Source organism: Ochotona curzoniae, unplaced genomic scaffold, assembly GCF_017591425.1.
Source record: "Ochotona curzoniae isolate NIBS_2020 unplaced genomic scaffold, NIBS_Ocur_1.0 patch105, whole genome shotgun sequence".
Taxonomy (NCBI): domain Eukaryota; kingdom Metazoa; phylum Chordata; class Mammalia; order Lagomorpha; family Ochotonidae; genus Ochotona; species Ochotona curzoniae.
This window is the reverse complement of record NW_024466646.1, coordinates 35,495-48,090: the sequence shown is the minus strand read 5'-3', so window position 1 is coordinate 48,090 and position 12,596 is coordinate 35,495. Positions and strand designations below refer to the sequence as shown.

Below are 12,596 nucleotides of genomic sequence, written 5' to 3'. Positions count from 1 at the left end.
TGCATAATATGTACCGTAAGATGTTTTTGCTAATGCCACATATACTAATGACCCTGAGTTTTTAGATAAGTTGTGTTCTTTTTGTGTCTTTCCAATTTCTTTGATAGTTTAAATTGATCGTTTAATACAAGCAATGGCTTATTTAAAATGACTCTTCAAAGGATAGGAATGATTTCTATTCCTTTTACAATATCCTCATGAAAGAATGAAGGTACATGGCAAATCTGAGATTGCTGTAAGAAAAAGGTAAAAAAAAAAATCATGGTGATTCTGGATAGAAATGGTGGAGTTGAACTTTATCTGTTTAGCTGTAGAAACTCACTAACATGCCCCAAGGCTCAAAGAAAGCTGGGGACATGGTGCCATGGGAACTGGGGGCAGCTCAGCATAGCCCACTCTTGGTCTGTGATTAACAGTGATAGTCTATAAAAGCAGCTGGAAGTGAAAAGCTTTCTAATAAAAGTACCTCAGGGCATTCTTACACTGTCTTAAAATGGTTGAATGTTGAATTTTGAGTATCTGTTTTGGAATCATGAAATTTTGAAACATTCTCCCTATGTGAAAGATCACTCACATTTATCAAAGCTAACACTTGGCCATGCTTAGCTTTATTGATGATACTTAGCTTTATTGATGATACTTATTTATCTGGATATGTAGGTCAGTTTTAATGTCTATTTCAGTTCATCTTTCTTTAAGGCATTGAAGTAGGATTTTCTTAAAAGACCTGTTCTTGTTTATTTCAGGTGGATAATCCAGTTTCAGTTTTGACACAAGAGATGAGCAAGCAGTTCTTGCAGTCTAAAAATGAGGGTGACAAATACAAAGTAAGAGCCACCAAAGCAAATGTAAATTATCCAAAATGAGCACATGTACATAAGTACCAAACATTATTTTTGCTCAAATAATAGATACTGAGATTCTTCTTCTTCTTCTTTTTAAAATTTATTTAATTGGAAGAGTTATGGATAGAAAGAGGGAGAGGCAGAGGTCGGTCTTCATTCACTGTTTCATTCCTTAAATGGCTACATCGGCTGGGGTTAGTACAGGCTGAAGTCAGGAGCCCTTAACACTTGGGCCATCCTCTGCGCTTTCCCAGGCACGTTTGCGGAGAGCTGGATCAGAGTGGAGCAGCTGGACCTGGGTAAAGGCTCAGTGGCTATATCCTCACCTTGCATGTTCCGGGATCTCATATGGGCACTGGTGCCTGTCCCAGCTCTTCCATTTCCCCGATTGTGGCCTAGGAGGATGGCCCAACGCCCTGACTCTTGACCCACTTGGGAGACCCAGAAGAGAAGCTTCTGGCTTCTGGCTTCGGATTGGCTCAGCTGTGGCTATTGCAGCCACTTGGGAAGTGAAAAAGCAGATAAAAGCTCTTTCTGTCTCTCCTGTATAAATCTGCCTTTCCAGTGAAAATAAATACATCTTTAAAAAAACAAACAAACAAACAAAAAACTGTTGCTCATACAGGATCCCTGCTATGCCAAAATGTTAGTGCCAGAAATTTCTTTTTCTTAAAGATTTCTATTTAAGTACTATTATAGGACTGAAGTGGGAAATTAAATAAAATGTTAGTATAATTTTGTTGATAGGTCATTGTTTTTAGTATTTTGCCTTTGATTCTGAACGAATTTCGTTTTTCTCAAGTTAATCTTCAGGGAAAGCCAAGAACAATTGATCATGAAACATATTATGAACTTTAAACTGTTGAACAATTAAAAAACATTTGACTATTGAAACTTTATAGCTTTCTGAATAAGTTTTGCTGGTTCATATTCTAAAAGTTTTAAGTTACAATAAGATTAAAGACAGGAACAGGAGTGGTCTCTGTCCCTTGTGTTTTTGTTTTTTTTCATAAGATTTATTTACTTGAAAGGCAGAGTTAAGAGAGGTCTGCCTTCTGCTGGTTCACTCCCTAAGTGGCCACAGCGTTGAAAGCGAAGCCAGGAGCCTCTTCTGGTCTCCCGCACAAATGCGGAGACGCAAGGACTCGAGCCTTTCTCTCTTGCCTCCCCAGGCACATCAGCAGCAAGCTGGATGGGAAGTGGACCAGTCAGGACTTAAACCAATGTCTGTATGGGCTGCTGGCGCTGCTGGCAGTGGCTTCGCTTTTTATGCCACTGTGCAAGCTCTGGTTTCTGTCATTTATGCTTAAAACTCATAGTGACATGAAGCCTTCAAAATGATACTGCAGTTACTTTTCCTGTGGGGCATTGAATACTTTTGCAAGTGAGCGTGTGAATGTAAACATAGCAGGGTCAGTAAATTTGAGTGTGAAATAAGATCTTTTGTATCTGTGTTTTTAAGGTTTTTAATTATCGCATTTAACACTTCTCAGATTATATTTTCATTTTTCACAGTTCTGTGTAAGTTTATACATTCCTGATTTTGTTTTTCTTGTTAATGCAGTTCTTTATGAAAGCAACCCAACTTGAGCAGATGAAGGAAGATTATTCTTACATTATGGAAACAAAAGAAAGAACAAAGGAGCAGATAAATCAGGGAGAAGAGGTTTGTAAGCGGTTAATGTAGACCTGTTTGAGATTGGAGAGATTCCCATGGTTTCTACTTGAAATGGTAGTATAAAATGATATATTAATCTATCTCAACATGTATATAAAACTATGTAGAATACTCTGAAATTTGTTTAGTACTTGAGGTCTTGATTTTTTTTGTTTGTTTTGTAATATTGACTGTCTGTATGTCTTTATCTTATGTTAGAGTGCAAATTAAAGACTAGGAAGTAGCTTACATACTTACTCTTGCTACATGATTAGTTCTACAGTAAGGTATTACAAATTTTCATTCTTTTATGTAGTTTAAAAACTGTAGGAACTATCCTATCTCCTTTGTGAGGATGTGCACAAGGCTCACGCTAATTATAAACATACTATGCATGCATAATTATCAAACTGAGTATCTCCTTCATTACACTAGTGAAATGTTAGCCTTCTGTAAGCAGTTGATAGCTTAAAGCAGGTGTCATCAGTACTGACAAGCTTGGCATCTGGGCAGGCTTGCTTGAATTCCCAGTCACAGCAACAATGACATACTTTGTTTTTTATCAGCTATAGTTGGTTCTTAGGCTTTCTTCTTCAGATTCTTGAGTGTGCAGTGTTGTGTCTGAGGGTCAGAGTCAGCAGGCTTACAGTACACTTGTCTAGTATTCCGCTCGGCTAGCTTCCTGTGATTCCATGTCTTGTTCTGTTGTTCATCAGTACATGCAGCCTTCTCAAGTTCCAGCAACTTTTGTTGACCTTTTGACATGGACTTATACTGAGGATTGACTGGAGTTGAATTTATCAGATGTTGCTAACCTTTTTACTTTGTAAGTTCTTGAAAAAGGTCTGTAGTTATATAAAAGAAAAGTGAGAAATCAAGAATGAATGTTTATTTTATTCCATGTCTTATTCATTCCAACTTGTGTAATGATATAGTGTGGAAAGGACTGCTATAACCTCAGAATTATTTCAGCCTACTTGTTTGGAGTAGGAAATATTGGAAAGGAAATATTCAAATAAATACATATATTAAGTGTAGATTTTAAAAAAACACATCAGGATTTTGAAGAAGTTGGTTTGCTTCAGATCTCTTGGGGTTAACATCACTTTCCCCATGGTATTAATTTGTTTTCAGTAATTCCAGATATTTTGGGTATAAAGTTTAAGAAACATTCCGCTTTTTATATTTCAGAGTACCTAAGATATTATGCACATAAGAATTTTTTTTCTAGTTTATTAAATATCCTATCTTCTCAAAATGAGCTGTGGATTTTGAAAAAGTATATATGCTTAAAAACTAGATGTCACTCAGCATATGCTGAATTTTTTTTTTAAAGATTTATTTATTTATTGGAAAGTCAGATATACAGAGAGGAGGAGAGACAGAGAGGAAGATCTTCCGTCCGATGATTCACTCCCCAAGTGAGCTCAATGGCCAGTGCTATGCCGATCCAAAGCCAGGATCCAGGAACTTCTTCCGGGTATCCCACATGGGTGCAGGGTCCCAAAGCTTTGGGCCATCCTCGACTGCTTTCCCAGGCCACAAGCAGGGAGCTGGATGCGAAGTGGAGCTGTCGGGATTTGAACTGGCGCCCATATAGGATCCCGGGGCGTGCGTTCAAGGCGAGAACTTTAGCCATTAGGCCACACCTCTGGGCCCAGCATATGCTGAATTTCTACAACATGCCTGTTGGCATTGTCCATTGCCCATTTGCAGATAGCACAAATATGTATCAGAATTCTTGGGATGATGGACTAAGTGTGCAGCAGGAAACAGACGGTACGTAATTGGGTTAGGCTAAACACTAGGTATAACTTCTGTGTGAAAACTGTGAAGAGCGTGTGGCATTGGAGAGAACAGAAATAGGGGGGAGCTGTTATGAAGTGATGTTTGAAATGACATTAAAGGATGAATAAGATGAGACAGTGGTTGATGTGAATGAGGATGTTCCAAGTAGTAGCATGATAGAGGTCTCCAGGTCAGGAGAGTCTGTTGTGCTCTTTAAGCGCTGAGAGATTCCTACATGGGCTGGAGTGAAGAACACAAGTATGCGGGAGAAAGTACCAGATTGTAGAGAATATTACACAACGTAAGAGCAGCAGGAGACATGAACTGGAGTAACTTGACTACATGGTGCGTTTTCAGTACATTGCCGTGCTATACAAGAGAGATATAAGGACAAGGGAGTGAGGTTAATAAAGAAGATACAATTGTCTGAAGAGATTATGGTAGCTAAATTAGGGTATTTGTTGTAGCAAGAGGGAAATAAGTTGAAATGATTGGGCAATTGTGTGTGTGTGACTATGATGTCACCATTAATTTTCCTCGCAACTGAGTAAGTTTAGAGATAGGAAGCTAGGGGAAACAGTTGGGTTTTTTCTTTTTTTTGAAAAAGAAGAGTGAATTCCCTTTTCAATAAGGTATTAGGAAGGAAAGTGAAATTTGTACATCTGAGGGAATTGTCAAATAGGAAGCTGCCTGTGTGCTGCTGCAATAATGTCCAGGTCTGCTGTCAGTAAGAGTGTGAGTGGCATCAGTGCATTACTGGTGTGGAGGCCCCAGGAATAATGTGGATGACTGAGTGGAGTGAAAACACGTGGGGAGAAGTCAGTGAAGGAAGGAGATCATCATGACGGGCTGTGGGACGTGTACTGTGGCTAAAGCACCAAAACAATTGTGTAACTCAAAGTACTTACAGTGACTCTTCAAAGATGATTTTTGCAGGATGAGTTTCAGTAGTGGTATATAAAAAAAAACTAGGTATTTAAGGCTGAAAAATGAAGAAAAAAAGAATAGGCAATCTTCAAGCAACTTGGATGGGAAGGGCACAATTTTAGTGGAAGAGATGGTGCCAATTGGTAGTTGTGTACTTGTAAGTCAGCACGCCCTGGAGCAGAGTGAAGCACGGCAGCAGATAGGAGTCAGTGACAAGGGTGAAAAGATGGGATGGAAGGTCAGTAGGTTTAAGTGTAGGGAGTGGGAACTCAGTGTGGAAATCTTTCCTTTGGAAGCAGGGGTGCACGTGGGTGCACTGTTTTATATTTGAAGATCAGTTTCTTGGAAGTTGGGGTAAGGAGTTTCCAAGTGATAACTTCTAAATCTCTTTAGGCTGAGCCAGGGATAATGAGGGTTTGGAAACATGATGATGGTGTACATAGAGTCTCATGAGATTATAATGAATTTCAGTAATCCTGGAGAATGAGAAAATGAATTGACCGAGAAACAGCGAGACCTGCAGGGTTAAGATGCTATTCAAATTTGGAAAGTGTGAGTGAGGACTGGTGTCTTACATGGATACAGACTGTAAAGTCTAGAAGCCAAACTGTTTTGAGTGTCAGGATACTTGATATTTGTCATAGATTTAGATTTTAAAAATAACTGCTTTGGTTTTTGGAAACAGACTATTTCTGATCCTTCGCTCATCTTTGGAGTGGGGGAGTGGGTACTGGTTACACTTTAGAAGAACAGAAAGAGAAAAGAAATGTGGAAGTACATTGAAATTTGTCTATGCTTGTATGGTTTAAGCCTTTAATTCTTTTGGTTTTCTTTTATGTGCAGAATATTGGCACATTTTTGTAGTGTAGAAATTAACAAAATTGTTGTAGCTAGCAAAAGTCAGAGAGCCAAAAGTATTTTTATTTCTACTTTAAAAAAGCCATATCCTAATAAACCTTTATGGAGTGCTTATTAAACATTGCCTTCAAAAGAAAAACATTTGTAGAATGTCTCAAGAAACATACCGTGTTTTTGTTTTTTTCTTCTCTTAAGCGACTTAGTGAACTAAAGCGCCAGTGTTTGGAAAAAGAAGAACGTTTTCAAAGTATTGCTGGTTTAAGTACGATGAAGACTAATTTAGAGTACTTGAAGCATGAGATGGCTTGGGCTGTGGTAATGTTTACTTAATTATTTACATATTAGCAATATATAGAATGTATAAGGTGACAGTCTTACCAGTGACTTGCTATATAATTTCTTCTTAGGTCAATGAAATTGAAAAACAATTGAATGCCATCAGAGATAATATCAAAATTGGAGAAGATCGTGCTGCTAGACTTGACAGGAAGATGGAAGAACAGCAGGTAATTCCAGTTTTTTAACACAGGAGCTCAGTAGGCTCATATCTAACTGCAAGTATTAGACTATTGATGAACTACAAAAGTGGCGCTTGCAGGTGAATTCACTAATGAGGTGAAGCAGATGTAAGCTTTTTTGAGGACTGTTGTGAAAATCAGATCTTATGGTTGGCTGTGAAAAGCCTGTCTGGCTAAGACTGGATTTTTCATGATACAGACAATGGGACTTTGCTACTGATGAAAAGTACTAGAATGGGAAGCCTGGACTTTGAATTTTTTGAGAAGTTCAAACTAAAAGGGGCTTTAGGAATGAAGTGTGTGCCAGGATAATAACTAGAAAAACATCGTTCCTAAGTATCAGCAAGTATAGGAGTTTGAATTTGAAAACAATGCCCAGGAACTGCCAATGGGACATTAGGAAAATGTACAGGACTTAGAAACAAGATATCCCATTAGAGGATTTCATACAGCTGTAACATTTGGAAGATGTTAGATCGATAAGCTTCATTTCAACCTGAGATAAGAACCCAGGCGGAAACTCTGCTGTATAAAATTTTAGAAGAGGGCCCGGCGTGGTGGCACAAGTGGTTAAGGTCCTCGCCTTGCATGCCCGGGATCCCATATGGGCGCCGGTTCTAATCCTGGCAGCCCCGCTTCCCTTCCAGCTCCCTGCCTGTGGCCCAGGAAAGCAGTCAAGGATGGCCCAAAAAGCTTTGGGATCCTGCACCCATGTGGGAGACCCGGAAGAGGCTCCTGGCTTCGGATCGGCATAGCATTGGCCGTTGCGCTCACTTGGGGAGTGAATCACCGGACGGAAGATCTTCTTCTCTGTCTCTCCTCTCTGTATATATCCGCCTTTCCAATAAAAAATAATAAAAATAAATCTTTAAAAAAAGAAAAAAATTTAGAAGAGCACAAAAAGTTTCAGTAGGGCCCCTAGCGGGCTGATGGTGGTGAGAAGTGGCATTGTCCTGCAGGGGAGTTTCCACAGAGACTCTTACCTTCCGGCAAAGCTCCTTTTATGTCCTTAGTGTTTTAGATGTAATTAACATACCACGAGGTTTGCCCATTTGAAGTAGGCAATTGACAAGGTTGTGCAGCTAGTACTGTAGAACTGCTGGTGGAACTGTAGCTTTTCTTTGTGTATTCAGGAATGTACTCCTGGTGTACGGTGTGTCAGCGTACTCGGCCCTTGGTGTTGTGTTCCCTTTTCCCTGAAGAATTTCTGGCACCAGGCTTGGTGGGTGGTATAGGTTGTAAGCTTTCTCAGATTTTTCCCCTTTTAAACAGAAGTAGGTGTCTCTTTTCTTCTAAGGGTTATGGCATCAAATCATCAAAGGTGATGAGTATATAAATTCATGGGGAACGTGTAGAGGAGGATGGTTGGTTTAGTGATATCTGGGCTGAGTTTCATCCCTCTGATTTTCCACTTCTGAGGAAATACTCTGAAACTAGCACCAAATCTTTTCTCAGCCTTGTTTCTCAATTTGTCAGAGTAAAGCCTTAAGTATTGTTTCCTCCTTAAGCATTTTCTAGTCTGATCTGCTCACAGATGCTCACCTCCTTCTAGCAGGAAGCAGAGGATTATAAACTCTGGGTTTGTACTTCAGCATTTGGACACTTTGGCAAGCAGGGTTTTGGAAAGCATGGACATGTTGACTTTTATTTATCTTACCAAGTCCTTTTAGGAGAAAATATGTGTACTTCATTGTAATTTACTGTAAATTCAGTATACAATATGATATTTCTTCTGGGATTTAATCCTAGGAAATAATTGTTGCTGGTACCTAACAAAAGGCTGTAATTTCTATTCACTTTTCTGAATAAAAACAGGATAGCACAGAAAATAAATGCAAATATTTCTTTTAAAAAATCACTTTGAAGTTTGTTCTCTTTAGCCTAATGACTCACCACAAAGAGTTGCACACAAGTTGCTGACTTACACATCTTGTATTTCTCAGACCTCAGCTAAGTGAGTGGCAGAGAACCCCATAGAACTGCTTTGTGAAACTAGGAAATACTTTGACACACCCCTCCTGCCACCCCCATCTTTTATGCCCAACTACAGCAGTCGCAACAGGATGAAGGCAATGACTTCCTTCACCTGCCTTCAGGACTACAGTAGCTTTGCTATCAAAATATTTTTAATCCACTGTGATGACTGAGAAGAGATTGAAACAGTTCAAGGAGAAGAGAGCAGTGGTGAGCATTGTATTCAAAGCTAGCTTATCTCAGGAACTATCCCCGTGTACTAGCATTTCTTTTTCGGTGGAACTGTAGAAAATCTCAGTATTAGAGAATCCTCTCTCTAATGTTTACTGTCTTGTGTTTCTTCCCAACTTGACCTCACTGCACGTCCAGTAGATCAATAGCAGTCAAAATATAGTGTTGTCAGAACACATCCAACGAGACAAGCTGGGGTGACAGAGGCAAGGCTGGACCCCTGTGCAGAAGAGGCTCCAGGAAGAGGAGGCGAAGGGCCCCTCGGCTGGCACACGTGCTGCCCCCAGGGAGTCCTCAGGGGTCTTCTTGTGTTCTCTCCGATGAAAGGCAAACATTTGTGCTGTCTGGTCAGCTCACCAAGGGCTGAGGGTATTGCTTGTCCAGTCCCCGTTTCAAGAGTGCTTTGACCAGGACAACTTTTTAACTTTCCTTGAACTCCCTGTTTGCAGACATGACCTAAGTCTGAGTTGTGTTTGAATTATTGTTTTACTAAGTGTATAAGAACTGTAACCCTGAAAGGAAACTTTGTCAGTTGCCCATGAGAGCACTGTTCCCCCATCTCTCTTAGGTCACTCTCCTCCCCAGGGACCCGCAAAGTAAGCTTGCAATATAGTTTGACCCTTATATGATTTCCCTCTTGCTAATACCGTTGTCCTTCTGTCATCACCCTCTTTCACTAACACTGAGAACATTACGCCCTTCAAAGCTCCACTGTGTTCTCTTCCCTAGACTTTGAAATGGATCTCAGTAACGTCCAGTGTATTGATAAGTGCTGAGACAGAAAACGCCAGAACACAGCCCAGTTACTCTTCAAAACTATCAAGGCAGCAAGAGGATATAATTTCTAAGCCTCAAGTTTTTGAATTTCACTTCAAATAGTGATTCCAGATTCTGCAGTCATGATTGGTTGTGTCATAAATTCATGTTCTAGAAGTAGCATTTGGATCCCTTTCTTTGTGGCAGCAGCTGGTTTGGAAGAGACCTGCTACCCGTTGCTTTTCAACACTCAGACACGTCTGTGTCCAGACCTAGCCTCTTCTAATAGTTAGCTGCCTTACCTGTCGCCCACAACATTTCCTACCATGAGTCATGTGAAGTCGTCTTTCCTGTAAGCTGACAATATTCCCAAAAACTTCATGGAAAATTGAATTAAAGATTAGCTTATTTTAGTGTAAAATTCAAACTCCATGTGTGGTTTTAAATTATATACATTTTTGGACCCGGCCTGGTAGCCTAGTGGCTAAAGTCTTTGCCTTGTATGCACTGGGATCCCATATGGGCATCGGTTTGTGTCTAGTTGGCCCCACTTCCCACCCAGCTTTCTGCTTGTGGCCTGCGAAAGCAGTCAAGGATCACCCAAAGCCTTGGGACCCTGCGCCCACGTGGGAATTTCCTGGCTCCTTGCTTTGGATTAACTCAGCTCCAGCCATTGCGGCCACTTGGGGAATGAACCATCGGATGGAAGGTCTTCCTCTCTGTCTCACCTGCTCTCTGTATATCTGACTTTCTAATAAAAATAAAATAAATCTTTTTTAAAAAATAATATACATTGTTTTAGAACTTTTGAAACTCCCCTGATTATTGCTTTTAAAAGAAAATAGCATCTAAAGCAGATGTCAAATTTGTATTAACGTAATTTAAGGCTAGAAATATGAATGAATGTATTGTGAGTTAATGTTGAATTTGTGCAATATCTGGGTCCATCAGAAGTTTTTATTAAATTCATTCTGCAGAGTTCTTTTCTGTTAGAGTGACAGAGCTGAATAGAGACCGTATGCCCACAAAGCCTGAAGTGTGCCCTTTTGGCTTCTGCGGAAAACAGTTGCTGACCAGATCTAAATACTTTACTTCTGTGTCCCTATTGATTCATTCTATTGTCAGCATTCCGTTTTGTCCCGCATTATTGACTTATTACTGAAGTCTTGTCTTTTCATTTCTCTCTTCCCACCCTTCCTTCCAAGTACTTCCATAATGATGTAACATCCAAATTTTGTCCTTTCTTGCCTCACTGTTGAGGATTAGTTGTACATTGCTCATTGACTATGTGGTACATGACCTGCAAAGCTTATCTCATAGCATCATCTTCTCCATCTAAGCTCCTGCAGTGTGTTTGATCTCTGAATTGTGAATACCTTTAATACATGTTCTCCGAGTTTTAAACACCTTCTCCAACTTGTGCCCTGTTTACTTAGATGAATTTTTCCAGTCTCAGCTCAGATAGCGCCTGTTTGAATGCATCTTGGTTTTTTTCTGAATAAATTGTATTTTGTTTTAGGTACTTATGCAGCATTATGTACAAACTGTCTCATTAATTTGTCTTTCTTTGCTGAAATGTGTTTTATTTCCCGTTGCTTGTGTTGTTTGAAGGCATTTGTGTATACTGCCAGAAGATACCATATTATAAACCATATTTATATTAAAATACCATATTTTATTTAAAATTAAATCCTATTTTGATATTTTATATGTTTGCTTGCCTAATATTTTGAGCAAAATTCAGTTCATTGGGATGTGAACTAGATCTGATTTTTTAAAAGGTTTTTCTGTTTTTGCAAGAAAAAAAATACCCCAATAATGTAATTTTCTTAAAGGTCAAACTTAATGAAGCGGAAAATAAATACAAGAATATTCAAGATAAACTGGAAGAAATTAGTCAAGAGACAAATGCACGAGCACCAGAGTGCATGGCATTGAAGGCAGAAGTCACTGCCAGAAAAAGGGCCTATAATGAGGCTGAGGTGAGAAGCTTGCTAGCCTGGAATATTGAAAATTGCATGACAAAGAATAGTTGTGTTTACCCATTTTTAAAATTAGAGGAGAAACAAACAATTGGAGTTTTATCTGATTAACTTGCACCTTTTCTAAAAGGCAATGGTTTCTAATGATCATTTTAAGCCTTTAAAAATATATGTATATTTCCAGTCATAGTCAACCCCAGTGTGAAAATCTGCTGAAAGTAGACTTGATTAGGAGTTTTGTTTCCTCGTTTCATTGGATGTTTTAATTTTTTTGTTAGGTATTATATAACCGTTCCCTAAACGAATATAGAGCGTTAAAGAAAGATGATGAGCAGCTTTGTAAGAGAATTGAGGAACTTAAAAAAAGGTAGGACAGTCACTTTGCAGGTCTCACAGTTACCTGATTTTGTATTAAAGTAATGTCTAGGTTGATGGAGGGTTCCGCTGTCTGTATTATAGCTGATGGACTTGTCTTCTTCTTCTTTTTTTTTTTTAACTTGTCTTTTAAATGTATGATTAATTTTAATATTTTTCACTTTGATTATTTACTGTCAGTACTGATCAATCTTTGGAACCTGAGCGGTTGGAAAGGCAAAAAAAAATATCTTGCTTAAAAGAGAGAGTAAAGAGCTTACATGATCAGGAAAATACTGTCAATCAAGATATTGAACAGTTTCAGCAGGCCATAGAAAAGGACAAAGAAGAATATGCCAGAATTAAGTAAGTTTACAGCAGTTGTGGAGTTTTCTTTCGTTGCTTACACAAAATATGATTTTTGTGTTATTTGCTGTGTTATTTGTGTTAACAGCATTCTAAAATTTGTAAAAGAATTGAAGGTAAGACAGTCGCCTTGCAGTTCTCACAGTTACTGGATTTTGTATTAAAGTAATGTCTACGTTGATGGATTCTTTGCCCAACAGCTTTTTAATACTGAATCCTAAGAACTTCTGCTTTTGTTTGGTAGAAGTTATTTTCAGTTGCAGAGTTCTGCTGTCATTCTTTAGAGTGGCTGGTAAAGGCAAAGTTTGCATATTTCTATGACTTCACTATCATATCTGTT

The 12,596-nt window shown here is 38.9% G+C and overlaps 1 protein-coding gene across 5 annotated transcripts in view; it reads left to right on the top strand.

Annotated features, from left to right (window-relative positions):
* The window catches only part of LOC121166254 (structural maintenance of chromosomes protein 6), a 71,781-nt gene that overhangs the window by 26,408 nt on the left and 32,777 nt on the right, over positions 1–12,596 (top strand). For 3 of the 5 annotated variants that reach the window (XR_005885381.1, XM_040995357.1, XM_040995356.1), the window contains 7 exons: positions 747–827; positions 2,410–2,511; positions 6,271–6,390; positions 6,483–6,581; positions 11,390–11,536; positions 11,815–11,903; positions 12,092–12,256. Coding sequence is in view for 4 of the 5 variants with exons in the window: in XM_040995357.1 (XP_040851291.1) it covers positions 747–827; positions 2,410–2,511; positions 6,271–6,390; positions 6,483–6,581; positions 11,390–11,536; positions 11,815–11,903; positions 12,092–12,256 (803 nt within the window). In the remaining variant the exon portion in view is untranslated. The remainder of the gene's footprint in view (positions 1–746; positions 828–2,409; positions 2,512–6,270; positions 6,391–6,482; positions 6,582–11,389; positions 11,537–11,814; positions 11,904–12,091; positions 12,257–12,596) is intronic. The other 2 variants (XM_040995358.1, XM_040995359.1) reach the window with 2 other exon arrangements.